General features: G+C 48.9%; 1 protein-coding gene and 1 non-coding gene across 4 annotated transcripts; one reads left to right on the top strand and one right to left on the bottom strand.

Moving 5' to 3' along the window:
- Positions 1-2,283: 2,283 nt before the first annotated feature.
- Tp53 (tumor protein p53) lies at positions 2,284-19,906 on the bottom strand. Of its 3 annotated transcripts, none has more exons than XM_045131539.1 (11): positions 19,728-19,902; positions 8,963-9,094; positions 8,819-8,840; positions 8,479-8,724; positions 6,988-7,171; positions 6,795-6,907; positions 6,209-6,318; positions 5,770-5,906; positions 5,618-5,691; positions 4,415-4,521; positions 2,284-3,155 (listed from the first exon to the last, which is right to left on the bottom strand). In XM_045131539.1, the coding sequence occupies exons 2-11, from the start codon at positions 9,082-9,084 to the stop codon at positions 3,074-3,076; spliced, it is 1,197 nt and encodes a 398-aa protein (XP_044987474.1). In that variant the 5' UTR covers positions 9,085-9,094; positions 19,728-19,902; the 3' UTR covers positions 2,284-3,073. The 3 variants fall into 3 exon arrangements, 2 of the variants coding, with proteins under 2 accessions (XP_044987474.1, XP_004669270.2); XM_004669213.2 differs by having other exon boundaries at positions 8,963-9,064; positions 19,728-19,901; XR_006632942.1 differs by having other exon boundaries at positions 4,359-4,521; positions 19,728-19,906.
- Positions 17,126-17,229, top strand: LOC123453860. Its single transcript, XR_006633037.1, has one exon. It is a non-coding gene; the product is annotated as a U6 spliceosomal RNA (small nuclear RNA).
- Positions 19,907-20,366: the final 460 nt, after the last annotated feature.

Raw genomic sequence — 20,366 nt, 5'->3', positions numbered from 1 at the left:
TCCCCCTTTTTTTGGAGTAGGATCTCAGTCTAGCCGAGGCTGACCTAGAATTTACTCTGTAGTCCCAGGCTGGCCTTGAACTCAGTGATCCTTCTACCTTTGCCTCACAAATGCTGGGAATAAAGGTGTTTATCAGTAAATGAGACATCTCTACCGTACTCTTCAAGACTCAGGGACCACTGTGGAAGAGGTGGCGGAAAGAATGTAAAAGTCAAAGGAAGGGGGAGTGCTGACAGTCCTGTCTTCCAGGTACAGAATGTTCTAGATATTCATGACCTCCCAGTGAATGTTACCTACAGAGGACCTGCATAAATCAGGGGGAAAATGATAACCAAAATAGAAGAGAGACTAGTTGGGAAGAAGGGATTTGGTGGAGGAGGGATGTGGGAGAGAAAGGGTGGTAGAAAGGGACTGTGATCATGATGGTATTTATGGAAGTTATCAGTTAAAAAACTTTTAAAAAAGCTGGGTGTGATGGCTCATGCCTTTCATCCTAGCACTTGAGAGGCAAAAGATCACCACGAGTTAAGGCCACCCTGAGGCTCCCAGGTAAATTCCAGGTCAGTCTGGGCTACAGCAAGACCCTACCTCAAAAAACAAGTTTAAAAAGGTTGGAGAGATGGCTTAGCAGTTAAGGCGCTTGCCTACAAAGCCAAAAAGACCCAGGACCCACATAAAGCCAGATGGACAGGGTGGCACATGCGTTTGCACTGTCCAGTTTTTTTCTCTGCCACTTTCTTAGTAAATAAATAAAATTAAAAGAAAGAAGCCAGCCGTGGTGGCACACACCTTTAATCCCACCACTTAGGAGGCAGAGGTAGAAGGATACTACTTAGTAAATTCCAAGTCAGCCTGAGCTGGTGTGAAATCCTACCTCAAACCAGCCCTCCCCCACAAGAAAAAAAAAATAAAGAAAATTAGTATATGGAGGCACAAGCCTTTAATCCCAGCACTTTGGAGGCAGAGATAGGAGGATTGCCATGAGTTCGAAGCCAGCCAGCCTGAGAGACTACATAGTGGATTCCAGGTCAGCCTGGACTAGAGTGAGACCTCTAAAACCTACTCGAAAAACCAAGGGAAAAAAAAGTAAAATTAAAGGTCTGAAACAGGTGGACCTGGTCTCCTGGTCAATAAGTAAAAAAAGGTTGTTTGGGGCTGGAGAGATGGCTCAGTGCTTAAAGCTTGCCTGTAAAGCCCAACAACCCAGCTTTGATTCCCCAGTACCCACATGTTCAAGGCAGTGTATCTGGAGTTCATTCGCATTAGGTACAGGCCCTGACATACTCACTGTCTATCTGCCTCTCAGATAAACAGATAAAATATATTTCAAAAAAGGTGATTTTACAGCAGACGTAAATTGGTCTCTTTCTGGCTGTCTTGGACTCTTGGGCAAGGCAATGGTTCCTGCTGGCACTTTAAGCCTGGTCGACAAGTTGTAGACACCAGCTCCGAAGTCCCTCTGGACCTCAACCCTCTTCTCCATCACCAGAAAACAAGGCCAAGCCACGTGCCAACTGGTTGGCTCTCCCTGGCTTGGGCAGCAGTGGGCATGGGTAGAGACTGGCCCAGCCCCCTGTCCCTGGGAGCCAACGGGACTGAGCACCAGGGTGGGTGTGAGGGTGTGGGGCTCTCCAGCCCCCCGACTCTCCTCCCACCCCAAGAAGCCCTTTCAAAGGTTTTCCTGGCAGAGTGCAAAGCTTCAATTCATTCAACTGTCTGGCATGAGGCCCAGGATGTAGGGATGCTGGGAAGGCCCCAAGCCTCACCTTAGCTGCCCCCAGTTTCCTGGGACCCAAACTGACAGGCCTTTCACTGGTCTCTTCACCCAGTAGTGCCCATCCCCTGCCCCTTGAAACCCGGATACCCTGCCCCTCTCCCGTAGAGCAGATGGCTACCCCGGAGGCTCAGGAGGGCTAAATCAGATATTTAAATCCTGTAATCCTTGGTGAGAGGCTTCCCAGGGGGCCAAGAGCCTAACCTTAGAAGCAGGAGCGGCTGAGGACTGTGTGCCAGCTCTGGCAAAAGGGAGGAGGGACAGTTGGTTCCCAAGTTATGAATGGAAGTCACCCCTCTCCCTCCTTGTCATGCAGTCCACAAACTGACCCAGTCCCCAGCCTTTGTTCCTTTTTTTGGAACAAAAGTGCTGCCGCCCCCCCCCCCCCCAGCCACACTGCCTAGACTGGGCGGCTGCGCTCCAGTTTCACCTCCTCGCCGGTTCAGCTCCGCACCTGGAGGTCAGGAAGCCTGCGCTGGCACCGCCCCCCCCCCCCGCAAACACACAGGTGGTAGCCAAGTTTTATTGTAAAATAAGGAATCGATATATAAAAAGTGGATATAAAAAGGGAGAACGTTGGGGGGACAAATGCAGGTACATCTTGCAGTGGAGGAAAAAACTGACCTTAAGCACATGGTGGGGGTGGGGGAGAAGGAACAAGTCTTGGAAGATACGGACCCTTGTGAGAGCCATTCTTCTAGGGTGTGGCATGGGGTAAAATTTCATTTTAGGAGCCAAGGTTCAACAGAGACTAAACAGGACTTGGCTGGGCCAGAAGAGGCTTGACTGACTACTTCCACTGAACCAGCTGTCCAACCTTGGAAACTACCAGCCCCACCTGCAAGGACAGGGAACCAGCACCCGCGTGGGTCCCAGCCATGAGGTAACAGAAGATGGTTGAAGGCCTGACAAACATTATCTCATTAACCCTCACAACAAGCCCTGTGAGGTAGGTCATGATGACCAGCATTTTACAGATGTGGGTATTCCAATTGTGAGAAACTAAACTCGAGATAGTATTGGCGTGGGCTTTGACACATAGTATGGCCAATTGTAAACTCCATCCTCACACGCAAAAACATTTTCCTTTCTCCCAAACTCTACGAAGAAAAAAACCTTAAAAAGCCAAGCTTGTGCATTCTAGCTCCCACCACCCTTCCCAAATTCAGGTCAAGGCAAAGGGCAGGGTTCTCAGGTATTTCCGAGTTACACCAATCAGGAGTTCAAGCAGCCGAGTCACAAGATGCCAGGGAAGGAGGAGAGGGGGGTAGTCTGCTGGTGGACAGGAGGCAAACAGGGTCAGTCTGAGTCAGGGCTCTCTCTCTTGAGCATTAGTTTTTTATGACGGGAGGTAGACTGGCCCTTCTTGGACTTCAGGTAGCTGTAGAAAAGACAAAAGAGGAGAGATGAGGGGCTGGAGGGATGGCTTAGCAATTAAGGCAAAACCAAAGGATCCAGATTGGATTCCCCAGGACCCACGTAAAACCAGATGCACAAGGGGGTGCATGCGTCTGGAGTTGATTTGCAGTGTCTGGAGGCCCTGGTGTGCCCATTCTCTCTCCCTCTGCTTCTTTCTCTCTCTCAAGTAAATAAAAAATAGGAGAGATGAAGTGACAGGAGTGTGTGGTCTGAGCTTTTCTCCTTGATCAACACTTGGGAGGCACTATGTGAGAATAAGAGAACTCCACAAGTCAAGACGGTCTCTGTTGCCTGCAGGCCTGTCCACAGAACACTTCGGAGTATTTGTGTTTCAGTCTCTTCATTTTCCTTTACACCACTGTCTGTCTGTTCTCCTGATCCTTCTGTCTCCACCTCCCAAGGACTTGTGGTGCCAGAAATCAAACCCCGGGTTTTCTGAATGCTAGGTAGGCACTCTACCGATTGAGCCACATCCCCAGACCTATTTAATTTTTTTTTTAAGACAAGCCCAACAGACTGCCTTTCTTTTTCTGTTCTTTATTCTTTTTTTAAATGAGAGAGAATTGGTGCAATCAGACTCCAGATGCGTGTGTCTAGTGTGCATGCGCGACCTTATGCGCTTGCATGTGCTTTATGTGGTAGCTGGCAAGTTGAACATGAGGTTTTAGGCTTCACAGGCAAGCGCCTTAACCACTAAGCCATCTCGCCAGCTCCCTATTAACTTTTTAAAAAATTTAATTAACTAATTAATCTTTTCCTAGGCTGACCTGGAATTCACTCTAGTCTCAGGGTGGCCTTGAACTCACAGCAGTCCTCCTACCTCTGCCTCCCCGAGTGCTGGGATTAAAGGCGTGTGCCACCACGCCCGGCTAACTATTAATCTTTTTTTTAAGACAGGGTCTGTAGCCCTGGCTGGACTCAAACTTGCAGCAATCCTCCTGCCTCTGCCTCCTGGGACCACAGGAGTTTGCCACCACCCCTAAGTGTCCCTCGCTCTATAAATGAGGACACAGAACCTGAGAGAGAGTAGCAAGGTCACACAAGACCTGTCAGCACTTGGCAGAGCTTTGTGGACCACTTTAAACTCTGAAAGACCCCCACTTGTCAAGTGGGATGGGCCTTTTACCACACAGGCAGAACTGGAAGGAGTCTTGTGGCTTTTTACCTCAGGAAGGTGGGGGTGGGGGGCACCATGGCTGGGAGCTGGCCCAGGCCCCTCACCTGGACTGAGCCTTAGTCTCCCCTGGCTCCTTTTCAGCCTGGGCATCCTTGAATTCCAAGGCTTCATTCAGCACTCGGAACATCTCATAGCGGTCACGGCCACGGATCTGCAGCAAGGGAGGGGAACAAAAGTATTGGGCAAAGTCACAGAATCATTTGCATGTTCTGTAACAACTTTTTCTTGAAAGGTGATTGTTTTTAGATGGTCCCCAACTTATGATGGTTTGACTTACGAATTTCGGACTTTACGATGGTGTGAAAGCGACAGGCATCCAGTAGAAAGTGTATATTGAATTTGAATCTTTTCTGGTTAACAATATGTAGGGTACTCTCTTGATGTTGGGCGACGGCAGCAAGCCGCACCTCTCAGAAAAACCATGTGATTGAGTGGGGGGAAAACATCAATAATATTCATAGTTCACTGTGTTGCTAAGCTGCGGGGTTCAGTAGGTGAGGTGGATTAAGTGTGCCCCTCCTTTTTTTTTGTGGTACTAGGGATCAAACCCAGGGCCTGGTGTATACCAAGCAAGTTCTCTGCAAGTGAGCAATCTTCCCGGCCCTAAGCGCATTTCGTTTTGTTGAGGCACTGTCTTACTATGTTCTGGCTGGCCTTGAACTTCTCTGTAGAGGCTGGCCTCCAGTCTGCAGCGATCCTCCTACCACTACCTCTGCTTCTCCAGAGATGGACTGAAGATGTGTGCCACCATGCCTGGCTCGTGAGGGGACATCTGACTTACTGTATTTTCAACTTAGAATGAGCTTACCTGGATATGACTTTTTATATAGAACATGCAAAATATGGTACAAGTTGATGTTCTCAAGTTAGGTATAAACAGAGCCTTCATCTCTGAGGCCAAATGCCCTAGTTACAGCCAAAATGAAAGAGCTTTTTTTCTATTTTTTGTTTTTCAAGGCAGGGTCTCACTCTAGCCCAGGCTGACCTGGAATTCTTTATGTAGTCTTGGAGTGGCCTCGAACTCACAGCGATCCTCCTACCTGTGCATTCAAGTGCTGGGATTAAAGGCGTGTGCCACCACACCCAGCTCAGGAAAGAGCATTACTTAAAACATTCAACCTGGGAATAATAGCTTTGTAAGAGTCAGAGACATGAAGAGAGCAAACAGTGGACATATCTTTTCTTCTCTTATCCTACCCCACTTAACATGTAGTGGACTAGGCAAGTAACTCTCCCAGACTTGGTACCTTAAGGGTAAAATAGTCTCCATCCAGTGGTTTCTTCTTTGGCTGGGGAGAGGAACTGGTGCTGGGGGGCAGTGCTGTAAAAGAGGTAAGCAGGTAAACTTGGGGCACAGCTGGACCTCTTACTCCCCATCTCCTCTCACCACAGCCGTTACCTCGCTTAGTGCTCCCAGGGGACAATTCAAGGCAAGGTGCCTCCTTCTTGCGGAAATTTTCTTCCTCTGTGCGGCGGTCTCTCCCGGGACAGGCACAAACACGCACTTCAAAGCTGTTCCGTCCCAGCAGGTTCCCACTGCCCCATGAGGAGAGAAGCATAAGGACATGACACCCCGGGCCCACCCTGCCCTGTGTCAGGGCCCGCCGCTCCCAGCTGCCCTTGTCCTGTCCTGAATCTAACCTCCTGCCACAGGGACTCTGAGGAACCTCAGGCAGGCAGGTTCCCAGGCCAGAGTGGGAATGGCAGGGGAGGCTTCAGTGCAGGGGACGCGGTGAGGACTGCGGGGACAGGGGTGTGGCGGGGGCTGAGGACCTCGGGACGGCGGCACGCAGAGGCTGCGAGGAGCTCGCCGGCGTAGGGTGCGCGGGGCTTCCTACCTGGGGTCTTCCAGTGTGATGATGGTGAGGATGGGCCGCCGGTTCATGCCTCCCATGCAGGAGCTGTTACACATGTAGTTGTAGTGGATGGTGGTACAGTCAGAGCCAACCTAGAGGAGGACACAGGGCCTGCGTGACGCTACCCTCCCCCAGCCTATAGTGACTGCGTTATGGCCTCTGAAAACTTCTCTTTTTAAAAAATATTTATGGAGCTGGAGAGATGGCTTAGTGGTTAAGTGCTTGCCCGTAAAGCCTAAGGACCCTGGTTTGAGGCTCGATTCCCCAGGACCCACATAAGCCAGATGCACAAGGTGGCGCATGTGTCTGGAATTTGTTTGCAGTGGCTGGAGGCCCTGGCGTGCCCATTCTCTCTCTCTCTCACTGCCTGTAGCTCTCAAATAAATAATTTAAAAATATATTTATTTGCTGGGCATGGTGGTGCATGCCTTTAATTCCAGCACTTGTGAGTTTTAGGTCACCCTGAGACAACATAGTGAATTCCAGGTCAGCCTGGATAGAGAATGAGACCCTACCTTGACAAAACCTAAAGGTACCCGCCCACCCCCACCAAAGTCAGAAAACCAACCTCAGGGGGCTCATATGGCACTACCACACTGTGTCGAAAAGTCTGTCTGTCGTCCAGGTACTCTGCCCGCAGATTTCCTTCCACCCGGATAAGGTGCTGAGGCGGAGCCAGACCTAAGGGTGATCAAGAACAGCTCAGAGGCCTGCAGATCGCCGGCAGCCACTTCGGGCCACCTCCAGCCCCAGGCGCTCACCGTCACTATCAGAGCAGCGCTCGTGGTGGGGGCACCGCCTCACAACTTCTGTCATGTGCTGTGACTTCTTGTAGATGGCCATGGCACGGACTCGGGTGCCAGGCGGGGGTGTGGAGTCTACCCACAGCTGCACAGGGCATGTCTTGGCCAGCTGGCAGAACAGCTTGTTGAGGGCAGGGGAGTACTGCAGGAGCGAAGGAGAGAGCCAGAGGTCAGGAGTCGGCAAAGGGGGACCCAATGAACAAAACCCTGTAAGCACCCACTAGACAGCAAGCCTCAGGGGAGAGGGCAGCTCGTAAGGAGAGGACTGGGTCTACATACCAGATATCTACTTCCCCCCAAATTAAAAAAGAAAGTTATTTTTATTTATTTGAGAGACAGAGAGAGAATGGGCATGCCAGGGCCTTCAGCTGCTGCAAAAGAACTCCAGACGCATGTGCCACCTTGAGTATCTGGCTTAAATGGATCCTAGGGAATCAAACCTGGGTCCTTTGGCTTTGCAGGCAAGTGCCTTAACTGCTAAGCCATCTCTCCAGCCCCAGAAATCTATCTTCTCTTTCATCTTTATATTTTTAAAGTAGTTCTCCACACGGCTTTTTCATAGGTCTTCAGCTTTCTTCCCTTCTCCTCTCCTCCGCCGCCCCACCTCAGTGCCCAGTGAAATCTTTCCATCCCTAGTATTCTACCCTGTTCCTCCATATCATGTGTTCTACTCTCCCTCCCTTTAAGCTCTTCCTCATTCTCCCTCTTAAAAAAAAAAAACCAAAAAAACTAAACTTCTTGTTATGAAGCCCTAGTAAGCAGGTCTTTAGCTCTTCATTCTCCTGCCTCAGCTTCCCCAGCACTAGGGTTACGGGCTCTTGCTGCGCCGCCCAGGCCGATGTCAAACACCCTGCGTGCAAGCACTCCTGCCTCAGCCTCCTGAGCAGCTGGGACTACAGCGCACGTCACTGCGCCTTCCTTCAGATGCTCATTTTCAAAAAGCCAAGGAAGGAATGTGAAGAAAGAAAGTTCTCTGCTCCCTGGAGAGATGCTCAGAGTAGGAAGGGAAAGATGAAAGGCCAAGTGACGCCCAGGGGGGCAACTCAATTCTGAGACACAGGTCCAAGTCCAGGAGCTAAACAAATAGGTGGAATATAGATAGACAGACAAGAAGCCAAAGACTGAAAGGAGCCCCCCCCCCCCCAATTCTAGACAGAAAACCAGCCATTGAAGAGGCACATGCATGAGGGGCCGCAGAAATGGCTTAGCGGCTAAGGTGTTTGCCTGTGAAGCTCAAGGACCACAGTTTGATTGCCCAGTACCCACATAAGCCAGATGCACAAGGTGGCTCATGCGTCTTGAGTTTGTTTGCAGAGGCTGGAGGCCCTGGTGTGCTCAGTCTGTCTTTTCTTTGCCTTTTCCTCTATCTCAAGTAAATAAATAAATAAATAAATAAATAAAATATATATATGAAAAGTCACATGAAAGTTAGCTCCTCAGGGCACTGACCGTGCATGTGACAGACTTGGCTGTCCCGGAGTGCAGGAAGCCCAGACGGAAACCATAGTTGCCCTGGTAGGTCTTCTGGGAAGGGACAGAGGATGACAGGGGCCAGGGCGTGGCTGGCGCGGGGGCCACTGGCGCGGGGGCCGTTGACACTTGGGGGACGTCGTCCCGGCCTTCTACCAGCCAGTTCTCATCGTATTCTGGGGGCAGCAGCAGGTCCTCCATGGAAGTGGGGGACAGCGAGGTGGACTGTGGATGGGCCAAACAAGAGTCTTAAGTGCTGGGTTCCCAGCCCGCTAGTGACTTTACCAAGTCCCCAGTCCCTTCCTGCCCCGGTCCTTACCAGCACATTTTTTGCAGGAAGTCTGAAAAACAAGAGTAAAGAGCCAACATTACTGATCTTTGCTTGCCATTGGCCTCTGGGGACTTCTACAGGCAATGAAGTACAGAGACGGGCATCTGCAGGGGCGGGCACCATGACACTCACAGTTTCCACAAGTCCGAAAATGTCTCCTGACTCAGAGGGGGCTCGATGCCGAGATCTGACTGTGGTTCCTCCATGGCAGCACCCAGGAAGTCAGTGTGGCCACTGTGAGGAGAAAGGGCCATGCCTGAGATCCTGGTACAGGAGACAGAGCACAATGTCCAGGGGCGACGACAGAAACGGAGTTAGTAGCTGGTCTCCAGCCACTCCTGCCTCACCTTCCCCTACCAGACTTTCTTTTCCTTTTTTGTTTTTTCGAGGTAGGGTCTTGCTGTAGCCCAGGCTGACCTGGAATTCACTATGTAGTAGCAGGGTGGCCTTGAACTCACGGCAATCCTCCTACCTCTGCCTCCCATATGCTGGGATTAAAGGCGTTTGCCACCATACCCAGCTCCCTACCAGACTTTAAGGAAAAGATAACCAGAGAGGGACTTCCAACTTCCCCACCGTCAAATTCCTAAGCCCTCCAAAAATCTTGTGTGTGTCACGGCGTGCGTGTGCAGGCCAGAGGTGTCAGTGCCCGTGAGTGCCCATTCTCTTGGCTCTGTCCCCCTTTGTCATAGTCAGTTAGGATCACGGATGCACATGCCACTCTGTATCTGGCTTTCTGTGGGTGCTGGGGAACTGAACCCCGGGCCAGCAAGCTTTTTAAAGAGGCACCTTTAACCACTGAGCCATCTTCTCAGCCTCACCCTTCTTGTTAATGAGGGTGCCCACTCCCTTCATTTGGGGAAATGTCCTTCCCCATCTCACACACAGCTCCATCTCTCAGATCCCCTTCTGGAGAGAGAGACAACGAGTGCACTAGAGCCTCCAGAGTGTGCGTCATGGTATGTATCTGGCTTTATCTAGGTACTGGGGAATCGAACCTGGGTCTTCAGGTTTTGCCTTTAAATGCTGAGCCATCTCTCCAGCATCCCCCTTCACGGTAAATCTTGAAGAATGATCACAGGGTCTCACCTTCCCTATATCTATTCCCTGGGACTAGTCTCAGGCTTGCCTCCTTCACTAGTCCCTGGTGACTGAGCAACTCTAATAATTTGACTTGATTTTATAGCACCATCTCATTGCCTTCCCTGGGGGCTCTAGGGAACGTGGCTCTTCCTCTCTGCTCAGCCATATGGCTACGTAGCAGATTCCTTCCCACTGAAATTTCATCTTATTCTCGTCCTCACATGTCAGGTGCACTTCCCTGAATCAGGCAGTGACAGACAGTCAGTCGAGCTCCCTCAAGCCACCCAGCTATAGTTCTCTTGCCTGAGGTAATTCAGCCATCATTTCACCTTCTCCCAGATCATTCACTTTCATCTCAGGGTGGCCTGGACTTCATGGCGCTCCTCCTACCTCTGTCTCTCAAGTGCTGGGATTGAAGGCATGCCCACATCAGCTTTCAAATGGCCGTCATACTAACTTTCCTTTGGCCAGCAGGCTTTGCATGCAAGGACCTCTAACCACTGAGAAATCTTCCCAACCCCATACTTACTTTGTTTCTTTTCTTTTCTTCCACTTTTTTTTCTCAATTTTTATTAACATTTTCCATGATTATAAAAAATATCCCATGGTTATACCCTCCCTTCCCCCTCTTTCCCCTTTGAAATTCCATTCTCCATCATATCCCCTCCTCATCTCAACCATTCTACTTACATATATACAATACCAACCTATTAAGTACCCTCCTCCCTTCCTTTCTCTTCTCTTTATATGTTTCTTTTCTTTTTTAAAAAATGTTTTATTTTGGGGCTGGAAAGATGGCCAAGAGGTTAAGGCGCTTGCCTGCAAAGCCAAAGAACCCAGGATCAATTCTTCAGGTCCCATGTAAGCCAGATGCACATGGTAGCACATGCATCTGGAATTCGTTTGCAGTGGCTAGAGGCCCTAGCATGCCCATTCTCACTCTTTCTTTCTCCCTCTTTCTCTGTCTCTAATAAATAAATAAAAACATGCACACAAGGTAGTGCACCCATCTGGAATTTGATTGAAATGGCTGGAAGCCCTGGTGTGTCTATTCTCACATAAAAAAATTACAAAAAAAAAATTTATTTTCATTTATTATTTATTTGAGAGAGAGAGAGAATGGGCACACCAGGGCCTCCAGCTGCTGCAAACAAACCCCAGGCACATGGGCTACCCCTTATACATATGCCTTACGTGGTTCCTGGGGAATTGAATCTTGGTCTTTTGGCTTTGCAGGCAAGGGCCTTAATGCTAAACCTTCTCTCCAGGCCTCCATACTTTCTTTCTTTCAAAATATTTTATTTATTTATTCATTTGAGAGAGAGAGAGAGAGGCAGAAAGAAAGAGAGAATGGGTGCGCCAGGGCCTTTAGCCACTAGAAACAAACTCCAAATGCATCCTTGTGCATCTGGCTTACATGGGTCCTGGGGAATCGAACTGGGGTCCTTAGGCTTCACAGGCAAACGCCTTAACCACTAAGCCATTTCACCAGCCCCATACTTGCTTTCTTGATACCACACCTACCACTAGCTTTACTAAGAAATGCCCACTATAAATCTTCACTACATTTTTCCTTTTATTTTCCTCCTCCTCTTCCTCTTTTTTTTTTTTTTTTTCCCGTTCTGGGCCTCACCTCACACATGCTAAGCAGGCTCAATCATTGAGCCACATTTATGATTTATGATCTATTAGATGACAAACATTACAAAACAAAGCAATCCACTCTTAATAACGGCTGACTCCAATATTCCTTAACATTTCCTTCCATCTTTATGTTTAGGGCTTTCCTATGTATTTAAGAGTTTGCAGAGGAGGGCTTGGTGGTGCCCGCCTTTAATCCCAGCACTTGGGAAGTAGGAGGAGTGCCTTGAGTTCAAGGCCATCCTGAGACTACATAGTGAAATCCAGGTCAGCCTGGGCTACAGTGAGACCCTACCTAGAAAAACAAAAACAAAATAACAACAACAAAAAGTCCAGATACATGTGCCACTTTGTGCATCTGACTTTATGTGGGTACTGGGGAATAGATGGAACCCAGGCCATCAGGCTTTGCATGAAAGTTCCTTTAACCATTGAACATTCTCTCCAGCCACAAAAGAAGAGACTTTTATGAAAGACTAAGAAGTTGAGTCTTGGATTTGACATTGTGGTGTTAATAAGCTCCACAGATTGTTAATCACTGCATGTTCTCTCATAGCTAGTTCTGCTCCTCCCCCAAGTACAGCAAATTCACCTCCTTAAGGCAACTCTTGCTTAGTGAACATGGTGTCCGTATGCGGTACTGGCACCGTAGCCCAAGGTCTCAATCTCCCCTGCAGACAGCCTCACAAGCCTAGGAGGCCTCCGCACTCTAGTACGCGTCCTTTGTAGCAATCGTTCTGTCAGTGTTTCACTAAGGAGACGTCACCACCAGCAACCCTTCTCAGAGCAGGCACTTCCCGTAGGTACCAAGAGACTGATACAAATGTGTCATAAAGCCCCATAGGGAACCCTGGTGTTTGAATGGCAGGTCTGATCAGGCTCACTGTAGTAGCTCATCTCATTTGGCATTAAGTCAAACTAGGTGTGGTGGCTCATACCTTTTTACCTTTTAGTTTTTTTTTTGGTTTTTCTAGGTCTCTCTCTGGTCCAGGCTGACCTGAAATTAACTATGTAGTTTCAGTCACATCTTTTTTGTTGTTGTTGTTTATTTTTATTTGTTTATTTGAGAGTGACAGAGAGAGAAAGAGGCAGAGAGAGAATGGGCACGCCAGGGCCTCTAGCCACTGCAAACCAACTCCAGACATGGGCCACCTTGTGCATCTGGCTTACATGGGTCCTGGGGAATCAAGCCTCGAACCGGGGTTCTTAGGCTTCACAGGCAAACTCTTAACCGCTACCTCTCCAGCCCACTCACACCTTTAATCCCAGCAAGAAGGAAACAGAGATAGGAGGACTGCCATGAGTTCAAGGCCAACATGGGCTATGGATTAAGTTCCAGGTCAGTCTAGGCTACAGTGAGACCATGCTTCAACAAACAAAAAAAATCCAAACCAGGGCTGGAGAGATCAGGTAAGATTCTTGCCTACAAAGCTGAAAGACCCATATTCAATTCCCCAGTACCCATGTAAATGAGATGCACAAGGTAGCCCACGTGTCTGGAGTTCATTTGCAATAGCTGGAGGTCCTGGCGCACCCATTCCTTCCCTCTCTCATATCAATAAATTAAATATTTCAAAAAATCCAGGGCTTGCCAGGCATGGTGGAGCACACCTTTAATCCCAGCACTCAGGAGGCAGAGGTAGGGGAATCACTGGGAGTTAGAGGCCAGCCTAAGACTACATGAATTCTAGCCTGGGCTAAAGCTAGACCCTACCTCGACCCCCCCCCCCACACACACACAAAACAAAACCCAGGGCTGGAGAAATGGCTTAGTGGTTAAGGTGCTGCCTGTGAAGCCTAAGGAGCCAGATTTGATTTCCCAGAACCCACATAAGCCAGATGCAAATGGTAGCACGTCTGGAGTTGGTTTGCAGTGGCTAGAGGCCCTGGCGTGCCCATTCTCTCTCATTAAAAAAATAAAAATAGGGCTGGAGAGATGGCTTAGCCGCTAAGCGCTTGCCTGTGAAGCCTAAGGACCCCGTTTCAAGGCTCGATTCGCCAGCACCCACGTTAGCCAGATGCACAAGGGAACAAACACGTCTGGAGTTCGTTTGCAGTGGCTGGAGGCCCTGGCGCACTCATTCTCTCTCTCTCTGTCGCTCTTAAATAAACAATAAATAAATAAACAAATAAAAATAAAAAAACTCAATGAAACCAATCAAATAATAATAAGAAACCCCAAATCAAAAGCTGGGCATGGTGGTGCATACCTTTAAAATTTTTTGTTTTATGTTATTTATTTATTTGAAAGAGGCAGAGAGAGAATGGGCACACCAGAGCCTCCAGCCACTACAAACAAACTTCAGATGCATGCGCCCCCTTGTGCATCTAGCTAACATGGGTCCTGGGGAGGCTTCATAGGCAAGTGCTTAACCACTGAACCATCTCTCCAGCTCTGGCGCATGCCTTTAATCCCAGCACTTGGGAGGCAGAGGTAGGAGGATTGCTGTGAGTTTGAGGCCACCTTGAGACTCCATAGTGAATTCCAGGTCAGCCTGGGCTAGAGTGAGACACTACCTCAAAGAAAAAAAAAAAAAAGAAGAAAGAAACCCCAAATCAGTGTCTGGTAAAACTTAAAGCATACATCTCAGCGCTCAGCAAAACCACTTCTAGGTACATTTCCTAGGAAAACAGTTGACAGGGACAGCAGGAGGTTTCCACAAAAATATTCATGTCAGCATTGTTCCTGATACAGGGCAAGGAGGAATCACATTGGAATGCATAAATAAAAAGTTTTTTTTTTCCCCTGGGGGGGGGGGGGACACCTCAGAAACCTATTGTACAAAAAAATGTAATTTGCAGGAAAACCCAAACAGTTTAATCCCAGCACCCAGTGGTAAGAATTTGAGGCCAGTTTGGGACTGCAGAATAAATTCCAGGTCAGCCTGGGCTAGAATGAGACCCTACCTTGAAAAACAAAAGTGATCCTGGTGTGGTAGTGCACACCTCTAATCCCAGCGCTTTGGGGACTGAGGTAGGAAGTTCCCTGTGAGTTTGAGGCCAGTCTGAGACTACATAGTGAATTCCAAGTCAGCCTGGGCTAGAACAAGACCCTACCTGGAAAAACAAAACAAAACCAAAAACAAGGGCCGGGGGGGCTGGAGAGATGGCTTAGCAGTTAAGGCACTTGCCTAAAAAGTCAAAGCACCGGGTTTGATTTCCCCAGGACCCACGTAAGCCAGATGCACAAGGGGTCACATCTATGTGGAGTTCATTTGCAGTGGCTGGAGGCCCTGGTGAGCCCATTCTCTTTCTACCTGCCCATTTTTGTCTCTCTCTCAAATAAAAAATTAAAAAAACTAGGGCAGGAGAGATGGCTTGGCAGTTAAGGTGCTTGCCTATGAAGCCCAGGACCCAGGTTCAATTCCTCAATACCGACAAAAGCCAGATGTACAAGGTGGCACATGCGTCTGGAGTTTGTTTGGTTTGATGCCCTGGTGTGCCCATTCTATCTGCCCCCCCCTCAAAATAGAAAATATAAAATTAAAAACCAAAAAGCTTGGTGGCATATACCTTTAATCCTAGCATTCAGGGGGCAGAGGCAGGAGGATCGTGGTGAGTTTGAAGCCACCCTGAGACTACATAGTGAATTCCAGGTCAGCCTGGACCAGATTGAGACCCTACCTCAAAAAACCAAAAAATAAAACACAAAAAAGTATATGCCACTATGCCTGGGCTGATTTGTACAAATTTATTTTTGAAAATCATATTTTTATTTATTTACGAGGGAGAGGGGGAACACGGAGAGGTAGGGAGGGAGGGAGAGAATGGGCATGCCAGGGCCTCCAACCACTGCAAATGAACTCCAGATGCATGTGCCACCATGGCTTACGTGGGTCCTGGAGAATCAAACCAGGATCCTTTGGCTTTGCAGGCAAATGCCTTAACTGCTAAGCCATCTCTCCAGCCCCTAAAAAATATTATTTCTTTGAGATAGAGAGAATGAGTATAGGGATGCCATGCAAGTAAGCAAAAATAACCAGGAGTGTGGTGTACACCTTTAATACAGAATCACTGATTTTGAGATTTAAAAAAAAAAAAAAAAAAAGCAAAGATAGGTGTCCAATGCTATGTTCTCTCCTCTCTTCAAAGTTTGTTTTCAAGGTAAGGTCTCACTCTAGCCCAGGCTGACATGGAATATACTCTGTAGTCTCAGGATGGCCTCACAGCGAGTTCCAGGCCAATTTGAGAATGAATTCCAGGTGAATTTTTTACCCCATAAAAAAACAAAAACGAAACAAATGAAACAAACCAAATTGAGCACTTGCCTAGCATGCCTATGGGCCTGGGCTTGAGCCCTAGCATCAACCACTAAATAACAGACTAAGGAAAGTCATGAATAGGCATTGAATATTGTCAACTGCTCTTTCTGTATGTTGAAATGATCATAGACCCCTTCTTTAATCTGTTCATATGAATCACACAGGTTAATTTTTAAAATATATTTTATATTTTTTTATTTATTTGAGAGTGAGAGAGAATGGGTGCACCAGGGCCTCTAACCACTGCAAACAAATTTCAAATGCATACACCACCTTGTGCATCGGGCTTATGTGGGTCCTGGGAAATCGAGCCTGGATTCTATGGTTTGCCTTAACTGCTAAGCTATCAGCCCCTCACCTTTTTTTTTTTTTTTTTGAGTAGGGTCTCACTCTAGCTCAGACTCTAGAATTCACTATGTAGTCTCAGGGTGGCCTTGAACTCATGGAGATCCTCCCACTTCTGCCTCCCGAGTGCTGAGATTAAAGGTGTGCACCACCAAACATGGCTTTGGCTGCCCCCGCCCCAAGAGGTATGCTCTCACTCTAGTCCAGGCTGACCTCGAACTCACATCACTTGGGTGGAAGAGGTAGGATGATCGCCGTGAGTTCGAGGCCATCCTGAGACTACATCCAGGTCAGCCTGGACTAGACACCAAGACCCTGTCTTAAAAAACTAAAAGGGGGGCTGGAGAGATGGCTTAGAGGTTAAGCGCTTGCCTGTGAAGCCTAAGGACCCTGGTTCGAGGCTCAATTCCCCAGGACCCATGTTAGCCAGATGCACAAGGTCGCGCACGTGTCTGGAATTTGTTTGCAGTGGCTGGAAGCCCTGATGCGCCCATTCTCTCTTTCTCTGTTGCTCTCAACTAAAGATAAAAATAAACAAAAAAAGTGGTGGTGCACGCCTTTAATCCCAGCACTCGGGAGGCAGAGGTAGGAGGATCGCTGAGAGTTCGAGGCCACCCTGAGACTACATAGTGAATTCCAGGTCAGCCTGAGCCAGAGTGAGACCCTAACTCGAAAAACCAAAAAAAAAAAAAAAAAAAAAAAAAAAAAACAAAAAAAACAAACCCCCCCCCCAAAATAAAATAAACAAAAAAAATTAAAAAAATTAAAAAAAGCAAAACTGAAAGGGCTGGAGACATGGCTTAGTGGTCCAGGCACTTGCCTGCAAAGCCAAAGCACTCAGGTTCATTCAATTCCTCAGGACGCACGTAAGCCAGATGCACAAGGGGGGGGGGGTATGCGGCTACAGTGGCTGGAGGCGCTCTACCTCTCTCTCAAATAAATAAAAACAAAAAACTGTCTAAAAGTGCTTGCTTCAGCAGCACATATGCTAAAACTGGAAAGATACAGAGATGAGGATGACCCTTGCACAAGGATGGCACGCATATTCATGAAGCATTACATGTTTTTAAAATATGAATTAGAATGTCAAGAAAACTTGTCTAGCCAAGCATGTTGGCACACTCGGAGGCAGAGGTAGGAGGATCTCTGTGAGTTCAAGGCCACCTTGAGACTGTATAGCGAATTACAGGTCATTCTGAGCTAGAGTGAGACCCAACCTCAAAAAAAAAAAAAAAACAAAAAAAAACAACAACAAAAAACCAACCAAAAAAAACCAAGCTGTCTAAAAACAACACACACACAGTTTATCAACACCATTATTTTCATAGTACTTACATTGTATTAAGTATCACAAGTAATCTGAGACGATTTAAAACACAGGTTATGGGCATATAGGGGACTTGAGCATCCAGGATTCGCACCCCCCTCCCCCGCCCCCATGTCTAGGGCAGGCAGTAGTAAATTATTCAGACACTGAAGACCTGGGCAGACAAAGGATAGCTCTCAAACTTGTCCTTTTGTAAGAAAACAAATAAAATTTACATGCATGTACATTAGTAAACAGTGAAGGTAGTTGGAGGTATTTCTATCTGACATCCCCCTTTGCTTTGGAAAGATCTTTTCACATTTGCAAGAGATTGGGATTCTGATATCCAGATCAGGCAAGAGATTACAACCTGGAATCCTTTCAGCATAACAAGGCAACTCTAGCTGGCAGCCAATCCTCATCTCATCGTTACAAAGCCACACTCACACTCTCCTCCTCCCCGACCCTCCAAACCCTCGAGCCTCTGTTTAGCTCTTTAAAAAAAATTATTATTTTGAGTAGGGTCTCACTCTAGCCCAGGCTGACCTGTAGTCTCAGAGTGGCCTCGAACTCACTGTTATCCTTCTACCTCTGCCTCCAGAATGCTAGGATGGAAGGCGTGCGCCACCATGCTTGTTTGGCTCTTTTTAAAGCTGAGCTATTTAAACCCTTTTGTGTTTCATACCGCAGCGTTAAGACCATTGTTATTTTATTTTCTGAAGCTGGGCTTCTCTTTGACACAGCCAGGCCAGGAACTCAGGCCCATCCTCCTACCTTCAGCCTCCTAAATGCTGGGATTAAGTGCGCTGCCACGCCCAGCAACTCAGTTACCTTTTTTTCCGAGGGACAAGAGGAAATTACAAGTGATGTGTGCAAAAAAAAAAAAAAAAAAAAAAAAGTGTGATGTGTGCACATGCTACCTTCATTTAGACAAAAGACAACTCACAGAAGCAAAGCGCACAGAGCTTTATTTACAAGCCCGGGGCCAGAGGCTGCGGAACGAAGTGACCCGCCCTGAAGACGAAGGTGCGGGGGGATCGCGGGGCGCCGGGCGCGGGGCGGGCCGCACGCTCTCGGGAGCCGGAGCCCCGCCCCGGCCCGCGCCGCCCCTTCCGCTTCCAGGACGTGCACTGGACGTTCGCGAGGGCAGCGGCTCGGCCCCCGACCGGGTGCCGGGGAAGCTGCTTTCCCCACACAAATGACCCAACGCGCAACTTCAGAATCTGACCGCCTGCGGTCCCCGTTGGCGAAAACACCCCAGTACTCCTCTTCCCCTCCCCGCTCGAGGTCCCACGCGGGGGCCCGCGGCAGGTGACGGGGGCGGGCGGAGGATCGCACCATTCAAAGAGGGGGAGGGACCGAGGTTGGTGTCAAAACAAACACCCCTGGCTCGGTAGAAGCTGTGACTGAGCAGGCCGAGAAAAAAAGAAAACGAGGAGTTGGGGGCGGGGGGGGGCAGGGTCCCTCCGCGATCAACAAGAACCAGGCTAAAAAAAAAAAAAAATGCATTTTCTCCCCTCCAACTCCACTCCCCTCTCAACGAGTGGACAGTGCGTCGCTCCGACGGAAAGAAACCGGAAATGCTCCTGCAAGCGGCAGAAAAGTGAATGTGGACGGAGCCAAACAATAACAGGGCCACCGGGCCTCGCAGACCCAGGGGGCTCGTGGGGTCCCGAGGGCAGACCTCGGCTTTAGTATTTCTCTCCTGCACGGCTGACAGTCTCTAATTGGGTTTTCTTCACCTAACGGAGCCGGGGGAGGGGGGTGCGGCTGCAAAGACCACTCCAGGAAGGACAAAGGTCCGGAAGTTGTGGGACCTTAGCCGCCAGGGCTTCCCGCATCGACCCAGTGAATTCAGCAATGGAGCCCGCGGTTGCACTAGGATGCCCGTGAGCTCTAAAACCTCGGGTCCCGAGAGTGTCAGACCCCACTGCTTCGTGCATGTTATTTCAGGGTCTTCCACCACTCGGAGACGAGTAGATAAGCGTGCGTGTGCGCACTGCGAGACCAGAGAATGCCCACCGGAGCGGCTCAAGCTTCCCCAGAGCCCATCTCCTCTGTTCAGGTATTCAGCTTTGAGGCTGTCCGGTCCATCATCTGCACCCAGGCCTCCCAACACTGCATTCCCAAGTTGATCCCGCCAGCCCAGCTTCCATCGCACCCCCCAATCCGCGGAGCTCCCACTCCCAGACCTCACCAGTCTCCCGAGCCGAAAGCCAGGGACTCAGGGAAGACCCACCAGGCTCAGTCAAGGGCTTACCCGATCTTCGAGGGAGTGTGTCACCGTCCGAGGAAGTGCTTCCCGGGGCCACAGGACAGATGCCCACCGAGCCCAGAGGATACCTGCACCCAGGATGGTGGCTCTGGACTTTTGAGGAGCTCAAAACTTTTAGCGCCAGTATGAGCACATGGGAGGGGAAAGTCCCAATCCCAGCAGCCTCCGCGAAGCTCCTGGCACAAAGCTGGACAGCCGCCATGACAAGTAAGGGCAAGTCATTCTCCGGTCGGCTGAGACCAGGAAATGGGGTATTAGGAGGAGCGTGCCGCCAAAGAGAGGATAATTTCTGTAGTAGAGCTGACGTTTTGGGGGTGGGAAAGTAAAGCTAGAGCTGAGAGGACAGGATTTTAGAAAGCCATTTTGGAGGACTCCTACCACTGTTAAGGATAAAGATTGGGGGCTGGAGAGATGGCTTAGCGGTTAAAGCGCTTTCCTATGAAGCCTAAGGATTTAGAATGGGCGCGCCAGGGCCTCCAGCCACTACAAACGAACGCCAGACTTACGTGGGTCCTGGGGAATCGAACCTGGGTCCTTTGACTTTGCAGGCTAGCCCCGTAAGTGCTAAGCCATCACTGGAGCCCAACTTTTGTTTTAACTAAGTTAATTAAACATCATCTTGTT

The sequence above is a fragment of the Jaculus jaculus genome, chromosome 12, assembly GCF_020740685.1.
Source record: "Jaculus jaculus isolate mJacJac1 chromosome 12, mJacJac1.mat.Y.cur, whole genome shotgun sequence".
Classification (NCBI taxonomy): Eukaryota; Metazoa; Chordata; class Mammalia; order Rodentia; family Dipodidae; genus Jaculus; species Jaculus jaculus.
This window is presented reverse-complemented; position numbering and strand designations above follow the sequence as displayed.

Coding starts and splice junctions, on each gene's coding strand:
- Tp53 (XM_045131539.1), bottom strand. CDS start 9,084: ATGGCCCTTTCTCCTCACAGTGGCCACACTGACTTCCTGGGTGCTGCC. Junction 8,841..8,962: donor TTTTCGGACTTGTGGAAACT/GTGAGTGTCATG, acceptor CTTGTTTTTCAG/ACTTCCTGCAAAAAATGTGC. Junction 8,725..8,818: donor TTCCTGCAAAAAATGTGCTG/GTAAGGACCGGG, acceptor GCCCATCCACAG/TCCACCTCGCTGTCCCCCAC.